The sequence below is a fragment of the Nanorana parkeri genome, unplaced genomic scaffold (genome assembly GCF_000935625.1).
Source record: "Nanorana parkeri isolate BGI_ZX_2015 unplaced genomic scaffold, ASM93562v1 scaffold529, whole genome shotgun sequence".
Taxonomy (NCBI): domain Eukaryota; kingdom Metazoa; phylum Chordata; class Amphibia; order Anura; family Dicroglossidae; genus Nanorana; species Nanorana parkeri.
In genome coordinates, this window is record NW_017306797.1 from 393,499 (window position 1) to 409,879 (window position 16,381).

At 41.2% G+C, this 16,381-nt stretch overlaps 1 protein-coding gene across 2 annotated transcripts in view; it reads left to right on the forward strand.

The window, feature by feature from the left end:
- ITGB4 (integrin subunit beta 4) overlaps positions 1-16,381 on the forward strand; it is an 89,947-nt gene that overhangs the window by 47,192 nt on the left and 26,374 nt on the right. For both annotated transcript variants that reach the window (XM_018561545.1, XM_018561546.1), the window contains exons 14-26: positions 1,734-1,837; positions 2,907-3,005; positions 5,334-5,463; positions 5,592-5,714; positions 6,597-6,703; positions 7,116-7,149; positions 9,215-9,400; positions 10,750-10,853; positions 11,791-11,849; positions 11,936-11,959; positions 12,326-12,474; positions 13,264-13,443; positions 14,269-14,417. In XM_018561545.1, the coding sequence (XP_018417047.1) occupies positions 1,734-1,837; positions 2,907-3,005; positions 5,334-5,463; positions 5,592-5,714; positions 6,597-6,703; positions 7,116-7,149; positions 9,215-9,400; positions 10,750-10,853; positions 11,791-11,849; positions 11,936-11,959; positions 12,326-12,474; positions 13,264-13,443; positions 14,269-14,417 (1,448 nt within the window). The remainder of the gene's footprint in view (positions 1-1,733; positions 1,838-2,906; positions 3,006-5,333; positions 5,464-5,591; positions 5,715-6,596; positions 6,704-7,115; positions 7,150-9,214; positions 9,401-10,749; positions 10,854-11,790; positions 11,850-11,935; positions 11,960-12,325; positions 12,475-13,263; positions 13,444-14,268; positions 14,418-16,381) is intronic.

Here is a 16,381-nt window from a genome sequence, read left to right on the forward strand (position 1 = left end):
GTGTGACGTCAAAATGCTTCTAGATCATTAACCCTTTGTTGGGGCAGACAGTGTTCAAATATAGTTTACAACTGATTCATTTTTTTTGTGACATTAAACTCAGGGGTTCATTCTTAAAAATGCATTCAAGTACCCTAACTATTCACAAAAATAGGTATTAATGCCATCCTTGCTTTCCTGTGCCCAGTGGCAACCGCACACCCCGTTTCGTGTTCTGGTGTCTCATAGACAAGATGTGAGAGAAAATCTTCCTATTTGGAGTCACAAACAGACAGAAAACCTGCCAGAAACATGAACTATCCCACACTCTATACAGGCTTTGATGGGCTTTGATCTGCGGTATAAGGGATTTATAAAGGGCCTTAGGCATACTGGGATGTTTAAGGGACGCTTACTTTGCCTTAGGGCTTGTTCACACCAAATGCAGACCAGATCTGCATGAGTTTCTGCATTTTTTGCCGCGTTTTTGATGCGTTCCGGGCTGTTTTTTTTTTTTTTTTAAATGCTCTGGAACTGAACGCTATGATGTGAACTAGAGCCCAAAATCCATTGGAATACATTGGGCGCAGTTTTGATCTGGTCTGTAACTGCTCTGCTCTTGGAACGCGCTGTGAGCAAGGCCTTAGTGTCAATGTATCAATTATGCAGTCATGACCTATATGTACTATATATCCTATAATACATTTATTGCAACGACCTAAAGTTAAGTCCGGCCAAAACACTTTTTCCTTGTTTTGCTTTGAATAGAGCGGGAAACATTTAGAACCCCTGTTGGGATTTTACTGCTATCCAGTGCTCTGTTTCAAAGATTTCCCTTCACTTACTGTACCAGGACCACAAATCTGCAACAAAGATACAGGCATCAATAAAAAAAAAACTGATCAAGGTTTTAGCCTTCTCCTACTCTACTGAAAAAAACAACCATTTTTGTCTATGTAGCTGTTGAAGATTTACCCTCTCTTCCTGTCTTGTGAAACTGTTGTCACCAGGGCAGGAAGTGACGGGAGAACTTTATAGTGGAGCCCAGGATAGCAGCAAAAGTTCTTAGCTTCCATTCACACCTATAGTTTAGGTGCGTTTAGGGATTCGTGCAGCAGGAACTTGCAATTTCCTGCAGCAGGAAACCCTAATCTGCCATTTACAAGCGGCAGCTGTCGCCAGTGCAAGTTATGATCGGGTGACAGCGGCTGCATTTGAAAGCGGCAGAATGCTGACACACTTTTACACGATTACATGCAGTTAGGAAGAGATCACACATCGATAGTGCGTCCAGGCATAGTGATCTATTCCTAACTGCATGTAATATTATCATATATGATTACAAGCGGAGTGCCGCTAGACTGACGCTTTCAAATGCAGCAACTGTCACCCGATCATTAATTTGAATGGGTGATAGCTGCTGCTTGTAAATGGCACAGTAGGGATTCCTTCTGCAGGAAATTGCAAGTTCCTGCTGCAGGAATCCCTAATCGCACTAAAAGTATAGGTGTGAATGAGGGCTAAGCCTTCTCACGCTATCCAAAAATAAAAATTGGATAGACAGCACACAAAACCCAGTACAAGCCACATCTCTTGTACTGCTGAGCTCTGAGATTCTGCAAACTTCTTAATACAAATTGTCCAGTTTGCTATACAGCGCGTTTAGACATTAGATAAGCGAATAAAGGTAAACTTTATGAAATAGCGTAGTTAAGCATCTCTGTGATTTCCCAAATTTGTATTTTGTCCTGCAGATAGAGGGCATTGCTATATGGGAGGCTGCGCGTGTAAGGCTGGATGGGAAGGACCTGGATGTGATTGCCCAATCAGTAATCAGACTTGCTTGGACAGGAATGGCGTACGTATTGGCAGCAGCCTAAATATTTTTTATATGATATTTATTTTACTGTTTACAAAATGAAATAACAGGAAAGTATATTACAGTTGACTTAGAACCAGGGTACATGGAGAGGCAACCAGATGCCACGTGAATACACAGTTACAAAATTACAAAAATAGAAACGTTCATATCAAACCAGGAAAGGCATTGAATCAGCAATATAGCGTCTCAGTATGAATAATAAATCAATCAATCACCTGCTGCAGGTAGGAGGAAGCATTTCTTCAGTCACATTTTCCCCAGTGATTACACTGCAATACTGTAAGATAAGAAGCCGCAGTAGGTGCTGACCTGTGTCAGACATTTGCAACTCAGACAAGAACCGCACAGGGACCTGGATATTATTATTATATAGGATTTATATAGCGCCAACAGTTTGCTCTTTACAATGTAAGGAAGACATTACAATCACAATACAAATCAAGACAAGCTGATAAGGAGGGCCCTGCCCCTGAGGGCTTACAATCTAAAAGGGAGGGAGAAGTGATACATGAGGAGGTAGCTGTGTGGGGATGAATTACATGATATACATGATTGTGTAATCTCTAAGCTGGCACATCAGTACATGGTGGTAGACGATGACCTTGGATGAGGCCTGCACAATTTTTGGCCAATGCAGCACAACACACACAGCAGTCACATACGTGCAGTGTGGTGTGCTTTGGATCATCGATGTGTATCTGTGTTAGGTAGTCATTCAGAATGAAAGGCAATGCACCTCAATTCACAGTTACATTGCTATAACACAGGGGTGGGCAACTCCGGCCCTCCAGTTGTTGTGGGACTACAAGTCCGATGAGGCATTGCAAGAGTGACAGCCACTGGCATAACTACCAGAGGCATGATGGGATTTGTAAGTAAAGCATAGCTGCAGGGCCGGAGTTGCCCATAGGCAGAAGTACATAGGATTGAATCCTGACTAAAACATTATAACTGGTTGATGGAAGTGGTTCATCTAAATGAATGAAATGGAGTTTAAAATGGAGTGAAGCTGCAATTATACTGATTACCATTTTACTTTCTACAGGGCCTGTGCAACAATCGAGGGAAATGCGAGTGCGGCCGCTGCAAATGTGACTCCGACTCCCAGTTTACTGATGCCTTATGTGAATTTAGCAGCTCTTTGGTAGGTCTGCTACGATAGCCATATTGTTTTATATTAATGACCACACATGTATGCTGCATATTAATTTGCCAGCAGGGCTCATTATTACCCAGATCCAAACTGTACATATGTAGCACATTGTTTGAATCCTGTCTGAGCCAATTGCACTGCAATCGGCCTTTGAAGCTGCTGGCTAGTTTTAGCAACATCATGCCAGCCATGGTGGTACTCACCTACCCTTATGCTATCCACATCCCTTGATTAACAGCATCAGAGCACAGGACTAAGTACTAAGGCTAGACATACAGTACATAAGAAGATTTCTCATGTTCAGTCCTGCGAGAGAGAAAAGTCACTCAAATCCTCCGTCCATTCTAAACATGTGCATTCAAGAGATCTGGCCTAACCCATTCTTGTGTAAGAACAGCTATTAACATTTGTGCAATATTGACACACGTACTTGACACAGGTCACCCTATCATGGCCTAAAGCAGAGAAATGAGCGGTAAGGGCAAAGTATTGTCTTCACACATGTGAAATGTATATAATCTTATCTATGAGTGTTAATGTTCTGAAAACCTTGTTTCTGTGTAGAGTTAGCAGACATCTCAACTCTCCCGGACGCTCCGGGAGTCAGCAGATAGCACGGGAAGCATTAGCTTCTTTGCTATCTGCCAATATTTCAGGGGGGTGCCCCCCCCCCCCAAATGGGGGGCAGAGGAGGAGCTGGATTTCCCCCTCCCCGCTCCGATCCGCCAGCGCTGACTGGGAGGGGGCGGGTACAGCTGGCTCTGCCTCTAGGTAGGCAGAGCCAGCTGTCAGCGATGCAGCTGGGTGGATCCAGACATAATTTGTGGTGTACTAAGACGCCGCAGCTGAAGCAGATCCCGACAATTATGTCTGGATCCGCCCAGCTGCGGCGTCTTAGTACACCACGAACTGCAGCTCGCTGTATACTGAGCTTTGGGTGACGGGAGGACGCTAGTTTGTGTCCTCCCGTTACCATTAGGATAACTATGGGGAAAAGCCTATACCCCATAGTTCTCCTTTAACCCCTTCGTGACTGACGACGTAGGTTAAGCATACAGTTCAATAAATTATTAGCATACAGAAAGCCACTCACTGTCCACCTACAAAGAAGCCAACATTACCTACATTAAAACGCATGTAATCGTACCATATACCAGCATTTCTCAATCTTTTTTTCATGGCACCCTTTAAAAGTATGGAGAATCTCAAGGCACCCCAGTCTAAAATGTAATAAAAAATAAATGTAAAAAGCGATGTGTGGCCCCTCCAAACCCTTGTACCAGATTGGGGCCTGGTATGGATTTTAAGAAAGGACCCCACGTAATGACTCCATCTCTGGAACCCCCCATGAATTAGCATTATTACAGGAATGATGTTGTGCACAAATGTTTAGGCACCCATGTCTGCCATGGCACACTGGTTGAGAAAGGCTGTCATATACACTTACACGTGGACTGCCGCTTACCGATGCAGCCGCTGTCACTCGGTCAACTTGATTGGGTATAGTGGCAACATCTAAATGGAACACCTAGCACTCCTGCTTCAGGAATCCCAAATCGTGCCGTGTGAATGGGGCCGAAGAGTCCAGATGTCACCAGATAAACTCTGAGGCAACTGCTGAACTTGCTAGTGATCAGGTCAGAATATACTGTACAAGCCAAAGCATACCACCATTGGATAGCTGTGGCCTGCCTAGAAGAAGGAGTCCAATCCTGTGTGTCCCACCAGTGAATAAACCAGCAACCAACTTGAATCTCCCCAATAAGTCCATGTTCACATCTTGGCGGCTTTGTAGCATGCGTTCACGCAACGCGTTCAAAATGTGCAATGCACAAATGTGCAAATCTTTTCAGCCAGGACACAGCCATAAACCAAACAAAAATGTAGTTGAGAGTGGGAGGGTCAGAGCTTAAATTTTTTATTGCTACTATGCTTTCCTGTCCTGGTGACAACTACACCCATTTCTTGAAAGGGTGTCACAAGAACAGGATGTGAGGGAAAATCTCTCCAATATGTGGTCACAGATAGAAATATAAGCCTGACTTACTCTTCCTCTCAGTATCCAAGGTTTAAATTTTTTTTTAATTATGGTACGCTTTAAGCAGAGCATGTTATTCACATCACTTTATATACATATGACCACTAGAGGGGTCATTTACCAATCTGTATCTGAAATACAGTAATCAAAATATGGAACAACAAACATGTCAGTTCGTTTCTGAAAATACACCCTAGTACACATTTTAATGTAACACCTGAAAATGTGTATGTTACAAGTTTTGATGTGACTGGTGTTCTCTTTACTGTCTGTGTGAACAGCGCCTCCTGGGTGCCTGTGAAGATGTTAGGACATGCGTGCAGTGCCAGGCCTGGGGCACTGGGGAGAAGAAAGGCAAAAAGTGTGAAAGCTGCGAAATACAGATAAAGATGGTGGAAGAGCTCACCAAAGGTAAGTGTACAGAATATCAGTGTTAGGAATCAAGTCTTCAGGAGAAACCAATGATCATTAGTCTGAGAAATGGACTTCACATGCAGCTACCATGGCTCCTAATATTTTTTTGCTCTTCTTTCCTGTAGTTGATGACAGAACTGAGAAATGCACTTTCCGTGATGAGGAGGACGATTGTACCTATCATTACACAGTAGAGGGAGTGGGTGCTGTGTTAGCCAATTACACTTTGCTGGTGCAAAAGAAAAAAGGTTAGAAAGATGTCCCGTATTTCATCAATGTCCATCCTTTCCAAGTGTCCTTCTCCTTATTTTCTATACTCCTTCTTTCAACTGGTATTGACAGTGGTAAACCATGCACGAGGCAGGAACACTCAGGACAGTCCAAGCAGGTTTGTCCTGCTTTGTTATTCAGCAAGGCAGCAAACAAACACAATTCCAATGCAGGAGGGCTTTGTACAGCAAGTCCATAGCATAAAGCAGACATAATATCTGCTTATCTGAGCTACTACACTCAACTAAAGTCCCTGAGTAACAGGCGGCGCCCCTACTGGATTTTCCAAAACAGACAGGCAGCTCTTGTATCTTTTTAGTTTTCTGTCAGCAGTCAGCCTTTTCACACAGCAACAGAAAGAGAGAGAGAGCCCTGAGCATCAGTCAGCTGTATATACAAAGACCTGGGGACAACTCAGGCTAATGAATACGCCACAGCTAACAGGTAAATGGTAAACCTAGGAATGAAGGCTTTATCCTTCCCTAAGCTCTACAAAGCCTCTGAGCTCCAGAACCCAGAACAGAATTTATTAAGATCTGAGAAAACAAAAAGTTTATTTTCAGCTATATACCCTGGAGCCCCTTATCATGTGTAGGTGGGAAACCTAGGTGATGCACATACACCATCCACAATCCTGCCAGCCAGTGCCTCACTATCTATCTATCTATCTATCTATCTATCTATCTATCTATCTATCTATCTATCTATCTATCTATCTCTTACACTGCCTTCACTCGTCATTCTCTTTCTATATATAACTTTCTATATACAGTATATTATCTATCTATTATCTATCTATTTTCCAGACTCACTCATACCTGTTTCATGCTCAGAAGTTATATTATTCTTTACCTCTGCAGAATGCCCACCAGGTGCCTTCCTGTGGCTCATCCCTCTACTCATCTTCCTGATGCTGCTCCTTGGTCTGTTGCTTCTATTGTGCTGGAAATACTGTGCCTGCTGCAGGGTAAGAAATGAATGAAAGCCTGCCATTACTGCTAATCTGATACAATGTATGAAGAAATTACACAAGGAAGGCAGAATAAGTATGATAGTGAGAGGAAAGCATTGCAGGACGCAGTGGAATTTGTTTGATGTATAGACCAATATTCAACATACGCTGACCTTCCCTGGAAAATGCCGTAGATGTGTAACTCCTTAATACAGTAATGTATTTGAACTCTAAAGAGAGTACATCATTAACAAATGAAAAAGCTGTAACAATTTCCCAACATATCAAAGAACACCTAATTTTTCTATGTAGATGAAATAGCGAACGTATAAACGCAGCTGATAACAGATGGCAATTTACTGGTGGGAGGAAAGGTGGTGATAAGCAGTCATAGGCTTCAAAGATAAATCGTGTCTTCTTGTTGCAGGCTTGTCTGGCTCTACTGCCTTGCTGTGGACGAGGTAAGGAGTAAACTCAGCAGATTTAATTTATGATCCTTATTCATTCTAAACCTTTTTTTTTATTAATCGTTAGTGCATTTGATATTTGTAAGCCTTTTCCTCTAAAATACAGATTCTTTAGAAGGAACACTTATAAAGAGTAATTTCAAGCTGCATTCCAGGCAGATATTAAAAGGCTAATTAATACAGTCTTGTACTTATTAAAAGAGGATCAAAGCCAAACCTTTTTTTTTTGCCTTTAGTACTCTTTTGGGTCACTGGAGTATATTTACTAATGTCCTGCCCATTATATGCCGACATTGCAGAGCCGCGCTGCAGCCGGAAGGGATCCCAACAATATTGTCATGATCCACCCTTGTGCCTGATTGACAGCTGGCTCTGCCTCTCTAGAGCCAGAGCAAGCTGTGCCCGCCCCCTACCCCTGTCTGTCCCTGCAATGAGCACTGGTGGAATAGATGGAGTGGAGGGGGGAACCCCTGCGGGTATCGGTGACTGATAGTCACCACTCTCTGCAGGGAGACGCTGTGAGCTGAGTGATCAGTGGTTTGTGGTCACTCAGTTTTTGAGCTACAGAGCCGGCGTGTGACAGCTGCAGTGTCAAACGCCGGCTCAAACCATTGGCAAGAGTACATTTTAAGAATCATTAAATGTATTTGTAATTTTTGTGACAAATAGATTTTTATATGCAACTACTGTAAAAAACGGATTTTATGTCTTTATATTAGCTTACAGTAACCCCCCCCGGTGTCCTACTTGCAGCCCATGTGACCTTTTGGAACTTTCTGTGTGGCCCTAAGGGGTTTTGGTCCATACTTAAAGGAGAACTATGGGGGTTAGGGCTTTTCCCCATAGTTCTCCTAAGGGTAACGGGAGGACACAAACTAGCGCCCTCCCGTCACCCTAAGCTCAGTATACCGCGAGCTGCAGCTCGTGGTATACTGAGACCGCCGCAGCCGGAACGGATCCCGACAATTCTGTCTGAATCCACCCAGCTGCGTGAGTGACAGCTGGCTCTGCTTATCTAGAGGCAGAGACAGTTGTACCTGCCCCCACCCCCTACTTAAAGGAGAACTATGGGGTTAGGGCTTTTCCCTGGCATATAGCAGTTAATGGTTTGATTTATTTCTTTTACACAATCTTAATTCCTTTCCGTGCTGTCCACACCTTTTCTCTTTCTTTGTTTTATTTTTTGTTTTTATATGTAATGGATCACACTGAGAGACATATCAAATTAGTGGCAGTAATTTTTAAGTGGGCTGTATTTGGAGTCATTGATTTGTGAAAAGGCTGTAATAACTGTGATCCCTATCAGTTTCATGCAGTGTACATCCTAAAGCATGCCTCCTTCACCTTCTCTGAACATGTCTTGTAGTAGCTCCACAGTCTCTGACCATTTCCTGAAGCATGTCCCCAGTCTCCAACTGTAGAATGTTGGGTGTTTCTGTTCATCTTTGGTAGACTGTCGACAGTCTCTGTCCATCTTCTGTAGCATATCTGCAGTCTCTGGCCATCTCCTGGAGCATGGCCCAGTCTCTGACAGCTCTCTGTATTGTTACATTTACTGGATATTATGTGGGGCACTTTAGTGATGTCAGGAGCCACACTTGAGGCACTCTATATTAAGTAAGTTGACCACCGCTGCTGTAACCCGCCACAATAGGCTGGGAGAAATAGGACCAGCACTGAAAGCATGCACATGTGTTCACAGTAACCATACTGACAGGAGAAACTAGAGTAATCAGAAGGGTGACAGGAGAAAGTAGAGTGAGCAGAAGGATGACCTCTTTAATACTCCGATCAGCAGGGCGAGGTGTGTTTTTCACCAAGCCATGCTGCTGCTTCAGTTAGAGTTGAAATTCCATCTGTCTGGCAGCTTCACAAATTTGGCTGCATAGAATTACAAATCCTTTGTCAGGTAAAACAGTTCCCATATATATATATTTCAGTCGTGGATTTGGCTGTCTGTCCGGAGTTCAGCTTTTAGTTAGTTGGTCATTTGTAAAACTCAGGTGTAGAATCTATCATTTTATAACTTGTTAACTCCATTGGTCTATTCCTATTGTAGGACGCAATGTTGGATTTAAGGAAGACCACTATATGCTACGGCAAAGCCTTATGACAACTGATTATCTGAACACTCCACTTGTACGGAATGGAAACCTGAAAGGTGGAGACACTGTTAAATGGAAGATTAACAACAATGTACACAAACCACCTCCATCACCCGATGCCTTGAACCCGAAGGAGCTGGGTATGTATATAAAACAGAAGTGAGATGACTGGGTGTGTGTGTGTGTGTGTGTGTGTGTGTGTGTGTGTATATACCGTATTTTGCGGTCTATAAGACGCTCCGGACGATAGGACGCATGGCTTCTGTGACAGAAATTCTATGACAGAAATTCTGTCACAGAAGCTGCAGTTAATGACCGCTGAGAAAGGTGGCGCTGTCTCAGTAATGACACAGAGCAGACGAAGAAGGACGTTCTTCGTCTGCTCAATGGGCTCTATGGTGAGCTCCTATGGGGGACCGTGACGGGTCACGGTCCCCCAGAGGAACGGGGGACCCAGAAAACCACGGCGGGGGGCGGACACGATCGCCGATGCCGCCGCCACTCGATTTAATACAAGGGATCTAATTAGATCCCTTGTATTAAACGATCAGCGGCTCCCACTGTACATTCAGCTCTGCTTGTCACGAGCAGGGCTGAATGTACAAAAAGAAACTACTCGCCGGCGCCCGAAACTGCATGTCCCGGGCGTCGGGCGATAGGTATTCGCTCTATAAGACGCAGGCACATTTCCCCCCTCCTTTTGGGGGAAAAAAGTGCGTCTTATGGAGCGAAAAATATGGTATATATATATATATATACACACAGTATAATACAGTGAGTATAAGACTTTGAGGGTGCCGAGAAAGTGGATCAGTTAAAAGATAATGTGCTAAAAGTAAAGGTATATTTTAGAAAGCTGTTCTTTAAAGGCAAAGTCTACCTTAACCTCCTTGGCGGCCTGATTATGTCAGTATTTTCTATTTTTTCTATTTTTGACTTTTGAATTTCCCACCGGTTCCGCCCCTGGCGCTCGCAGGGAAGGTACCCGGAAGACAGATGCCGGCATCGGGGTTACCGTTTTTGGTACTGAAAATGAACCCCGAGCCACACATGGGATTACTGCCAGGGAGGTTAATAGATACACACTTCTTCATAAAATGTGCATTTATAATTTGTTTGCATTGGAGCTCATAGAGCATTGCAACTTTAATCAGTGGATCACGGGTGCAGTGCTCTTCAGCTTTTCCTTGTTAGTACCACTTACTTTGCCAGGTTTTTGTTGCCCTGTCCCAATTTTTTTGAGTGGTGTTGCTGCCATTAATTTCAAAATTACCTTATTTTTTTATTAAAATGGTACACAGCGTCCCAACTTTTTTGGAATTGGGGTTGTAAAAGAAGTATATCTGATGTTAGGTTCATATTAAGGATTTTACTTTATTTGATAACAGGATTGAATTTCCAGCATTATTTGTGTAGTGTTTTGGTGTTTCTCCTGTGCTATTAGTTTTGGTACATGATGGCTAAAATATATATATGTCTTCTTTTTCAGTCCAATATGGAGTTTCGCTGAGGTTGGCTCGCCTTTTTACTGAGAACCTGTCAAAGCCTCAAACACGGGAATGTGAGCAACTCCGTCGGGAAGTTGAGGATACGGTAATTAAATACAGTGGGCTGCCACACCTTCCCCTACACTCTGTGGTGATCTTTTTTCCATTTCTTCTAGCCATTCTTGGTATAAAGTCCAATGTGAGGATTTATTTTAGTCAGCATACAACCAACATTTTAAGGCACACAGGACCTCTTCATGAAAGTTAAAATTAATCCTCAGTCCTAAATAAAGCCTCACCTTCAATTTTCCCAATATTGATGGCAATATATATTTATATTAGACACAAATTGGTGTCACCCAGCTGTACCTGCATACCTATACAATGTCCACCTTTCTGTAAATCTTTGCGGTATGGTACCTAATGTATATTCTTATGATCTGGAAGAATATGAGGTTTATTATATGACATTATATGGTTAAGCACTAGCTTTACCTATTTCTGTGAGAAATGCTTTGAATACGCATCAACTAATCCTAACACCATTTAAAGTGGACGGTATCTATAGCTAAAATATCTTTATTTTTGGGTAGAATATAATAAGAAATGCATAAAACCCTGTCAAATCTAATTTTGTTGCCATTTGTACCCCTTGGCTGAGGTTTAGCCTCATTTCCTGCCCTGTAGACATTATTTTCTTGCAAGAGGTGAAAGAAAATCCTATCTTCCTCTCTTTCTATAATAATTTTCTCAAGGATGAATAGAGAGAGTCAGACAACAATTTAAACCCATCAGGGGTATTAACATATCCACACTATCCAATGCTAGAGATACACTTTTAAGACACATAGCTTGTGTGTAAACATAATGCCACTCATCTTGGTAATATGCCCACTTGGTTAACACTTACTTCTATGTATTATTTAACCTACAGGGTACCTGCTACACTCACCCTATTGGCCATGACAATGGAAGACAATGAAGTTGCATGTTGTACACATTTATAATAAGTGTTATCTCACTATAAACTTTTATTCCCACAGCTAAATGAGGTGTATAAAGTAATACCTGGAACACATAAGGTGAAACAGACAAATTTCCGGTAAGTCTGGCTTTTATATGGAGTATTTAGATTCATCTCGCGCAAGACATGAAATTATAATTTCTCTATTTCTTGTTTCCTTCTAGGCTACAGTCCAATGCAGGCAAAAGGTATAAGCTCTGTCTAATTTTTTGTGCAACTGTTCACCTTTTTTTTTTAGAAAGAACAATATGCAATGATTTATGGAACATCAAATGTCAGAGATTTTTTTAACATCATGATATCACTTGTGCACCCCCTCGCCACACACCTTCCTTCCACCCCTCTTTCCTCCTTCCCAATCTCAGTAACATTATTATTTATTTGTACCCCAGAGTATGCCCTCTTGCTAACCATTGCTGTGCAAACAGAAAAGAGGCCTGAACCTGTTCAATGAGAACTCTTAGCCTGTACCAGGGCTTTGTAGTGAATGGCTTGCTCTTCCAGGCTTATATAACTTCATGGTCATATAATACTTGTTAATAATTTTTTTACAGACAGGATCACACAATTGCAGACACCGTACTGATGGCTCCAAGAGAGGCTGAACCTGAAATTGTAAAAGTCACTGAGAAACATGTTACACAAGAAGCTTTCCAAGACTTGAAAGTCACCCCTGGGTATTACACGGTCATATCCGACAGAGGTGAATTCTACATTTCTCTTACACCTGCATAAACTAAAGTGAACATGTGCTTTGCTCATGCATGGCTACCAGCAGGCTCACTTTAATGGTAGCTATTATTCACCTCTCCTTCACTTCCCCATTGCTCCTTTGGGCTGTCGGGATTGAAGACCTTATACTGTAGCTAAACTCTGGGTTCAAATATTGTCTAAATGCAAGTCATGTGTATTCTTACTTGAATCTTGGTCTGCTGTGCGTATTTCTCCCAGATCTGTGCAGTAATCCAGTGTGAAACTTTGCCTCTGTGCAGGAGTTTCCTGTTATAAAGACTAGTCGCTACTGCTGTCTCTTCTTGTGCAAGGCGACTGGTCTTGTATCTGCCCCCTCCTGTAGATATCTGTAGGCTTCTTGTAGTAGGTGGGGCCTGCTGAGTCCCTCCCACAGCTCTGTTCTCTGCATAGACATATGTGCAGCATAGTGATGATCTCACTGCTACTTTTAAAAGGTGATAACTTGCTTTATAAGGCATTTGGTTCACTCAAAGTCAACGTATATCCTTTGTGGCTATGAAGTAATATATTGATATAAAGGTTTTTGAGCCCGGATTTCAGCTTTAAGCAGGGCTGACAGATACCCCCATGCACTGTCACATGGGAGGTAAGGAATTGAGTCATGAGCTGCTGGTGGGGGCCACCATTAAAGTGAATTTGTTGCTTTGTTCCTGCATGGGCAAAGCACAGGTTTACTCTTTGAGATCAGAGAATTTATGCTCACTGTTCGTCTTACCACTTTATATTTTTTGTTCTCCAGATGCCCATGGGCTGGTGGAATTTCAGGAGGGAGTGGAACTTGTGGATGTCCGTGTTCCCCTTTTCATCAGACCAGAAGATGATGATGAGAAGCAGTTATTAGTGGAGGCATTAGAGGTTCCCACAGGAATTGCTCATCTTGGAAGAAAAAATGTTAACATAACAATCATTAAGGAGCAAGGTGGGCGCAGTGACATCTTTCACACGGCATTACGTAATATTAACAAAACAATTTCATTTATGATGCAGATAATAAAATTTTCTAATAAATACATGTCTTTTATATACTGTATGTCATACAGTACATATAACATGTACAATATATAACAATATGATAATTCAATATAAGAATTGTTTTGACAAGAGCCAGAAATTAATCAGACAAATGGGTGAATTCATCATTTTCAACAAAAAGGAAGGACTGGTCCTGATAGCAAATGCAGAATTTAGCCAAAACATTATTTGTTGTATTTAAAAATAGTGTTTGAATAAAAGATTTTTTTAGGTGTATCTAAAGCCAATTTCTTTTTAGCTATGTAGTGTGGAAGCTTAAGAATCTCTTTCAAGTTTTTATTGCTGCCAGTGTCCCTGTCACCCTTTCTGTTTTAGTGTATATTCTTAGAGTACAATTACTTTATTTTGTGTTATTTTGTCTTATTTTTATGTATTTCTGTGATATGATGTCTCATACAGTGTCGCTATACATGTAAAATTACCTCTTAACGTAACTACTGTTAAAAAAAATACCATATTTAGAGGAACATACAATTTCTCATTGCGCATGATTCTAAACATACAAATCAATTAATTTAACTGTAACTTGGGTCACTTGGTTGAAAAAGCTATACTGCTGAAATACAGTATATGTGTATATATATCTATATCTATATATATATAGATATAGATATAGATATATATATATAAAACTGTGAACTTGATCTAGATGTAAAATTTGACAGCAGAGCTATGTATGGTATCTTCATAAACTCTCCTCCTTATATTACAGCTAAGAGTATAGTGACCTTTGTGAAGCCAGCATATACCTACAGCCGCCATGAGCAATTGGCACGTGTTCCTATTTCTCGGGAAATTCTGCAGAGTGGTAAATCACAGGTTTCCTACCGCTCAAAGGATCTGACAGCTCGTGAGGGCAAGGTAAAGGCTGCTCTCGATTTTAAATCTCTCTGTGTTGATCATGATGAATGGCTACATGCCTTATGATTTGAATACTGTAGATTGCTGCACTCAGTGCAGCAGAAACACCCCCCTACCTACCATATATAACGTTTGCTAATCCCTTCCAGCTGCAGTCCTTTTGTGTGCATGTGCGTTTGATTATTTTAGGGATACGTCCTATTAAGATTCTTTGCACAGCACTCCACAAAACAACCTCACATCGTAGGGTAGGCTTCATGTACACCAAACATGAGGGAAATATGGAGGCTGCCATTGCTTGCCTTTTTTTTGGGTGAGTGTTTATTGACTGGATATCCTTGGCTTCAGAAAGTCAGAATGTCTTATGCATATGTTTGCTTGGAATCAGTATTGAAACCAAAGCATTAGACTTGCACCCAAATAACCAACATTTTTAAAAGTTAGCAGCAGTAGCTAGCGTATTTTTCTTATAACAGGGTTCATTTTAAACTCTTTCTTCATGAGCTCTTAATTAATTATCAGGCTGGACTGTGTGATTGTGACACATGTGTCATAGGTTAAAAAATGGCCATTAAAGTCAACCCAAAAAAGTAAGACTTATATCTTCAGAAACCATAGATGATTTATATTATGTGAACAATTATGAAGTATGGCCCATTTTGGCTTTGTTGGGGGGAAAAGATCTTCCTGACCTTAACTGCAATGCAACAAATGCCAGGATCAATATTTTACTATGAATATTTCTAGCTTTAAGTAACCCTTATTTCCACAACTCTTACTGTGAAGAACCCTTTATTTACATAGAAATTAAACCTTTTTTTCTAACTGCAATGCTGTGATTGCATCTTCTGCAGTGACCTTAAACTAAATCACTTCTCAATACTTCTTGTATTTTCTATATAGGTCACCTATAGTTATTTGTTTGGTGATCATAATTATCTATTTCCGACACCTCTCCAAGCTAAAAACATTCAATTTAGTTAGTCCTCATAACAGATGTCTTCTAAGCCCCTTATACATTTAGATGCACTCTTCCCAGTTCTAAAAAAAAAAAAAAATTTTGGCAAACTGACACCCGGAGCTGAACTGCAAATTCCATAGACCACTCTTTCTTCAGTTAATGCCTTTTTAAAAGTATATGGCACATTCTAGAAGCTACAAATTGTCATTGGATGCTTTTTACTTCTATAATCTACATATACACATTTATGTTCTGGTCCAATTGTTTACAATATTTCTTAATAGTGTATGTGATAAAATACGGCTTTCAGTCTCCCTAATTTTTCTTAATGTAAATGTTTGTAATAAGGTCTGCATTGTTTAAGATGAAAGGTTTTTGAGATAAATGGAAGTGAACCTGTGTTTTACCCATGCAGGGCACAGCAACAGGTTTACTTTAATGCTAACCTCAACAGCACTAGAAGTCAAAAGGGTCTGCTGCATGCAAAGATCTAGTAAACATTTGAGTGCATATCAGTTTTACTTAGCAATGACCGCCAGGCCCTTGGCACTGTCCAGGCTTAATTAGTCTTTCTCCAGCTTGGCGATCTGCAGAGGACTTGTAACTCAAGATCTAAAAAATTTATTTTCCAAAAATAGTTTAAAAGTCCTCCTCAAGCCAGGAGTACATTGTACCTGAGACCTGGACAACGACATCTACCAGTGGCTACTCAGTCTGCTGTTTAGCATATGCTAATTTCCCCTATCAATAGTGATAGATCTTGCTGTTATCCACTACTGATCTACTAATACTACCAAAGTAATGGATTTGTTTGTTGAGATACACCACAAAATCTCTATAGGAAAACTTCAATAAAAGTGTTGCTCGATGTTTTAGGCATGTTATATGTAAAGAGAATAATTGATGCCTCCCAAATAAAAAATCATGTGGTATAAAGTCACACTGCTTATCCAGGCAAAAATGTCCATGTTTCAACCAAGTCTACCTGAATACTCCCCCCCAC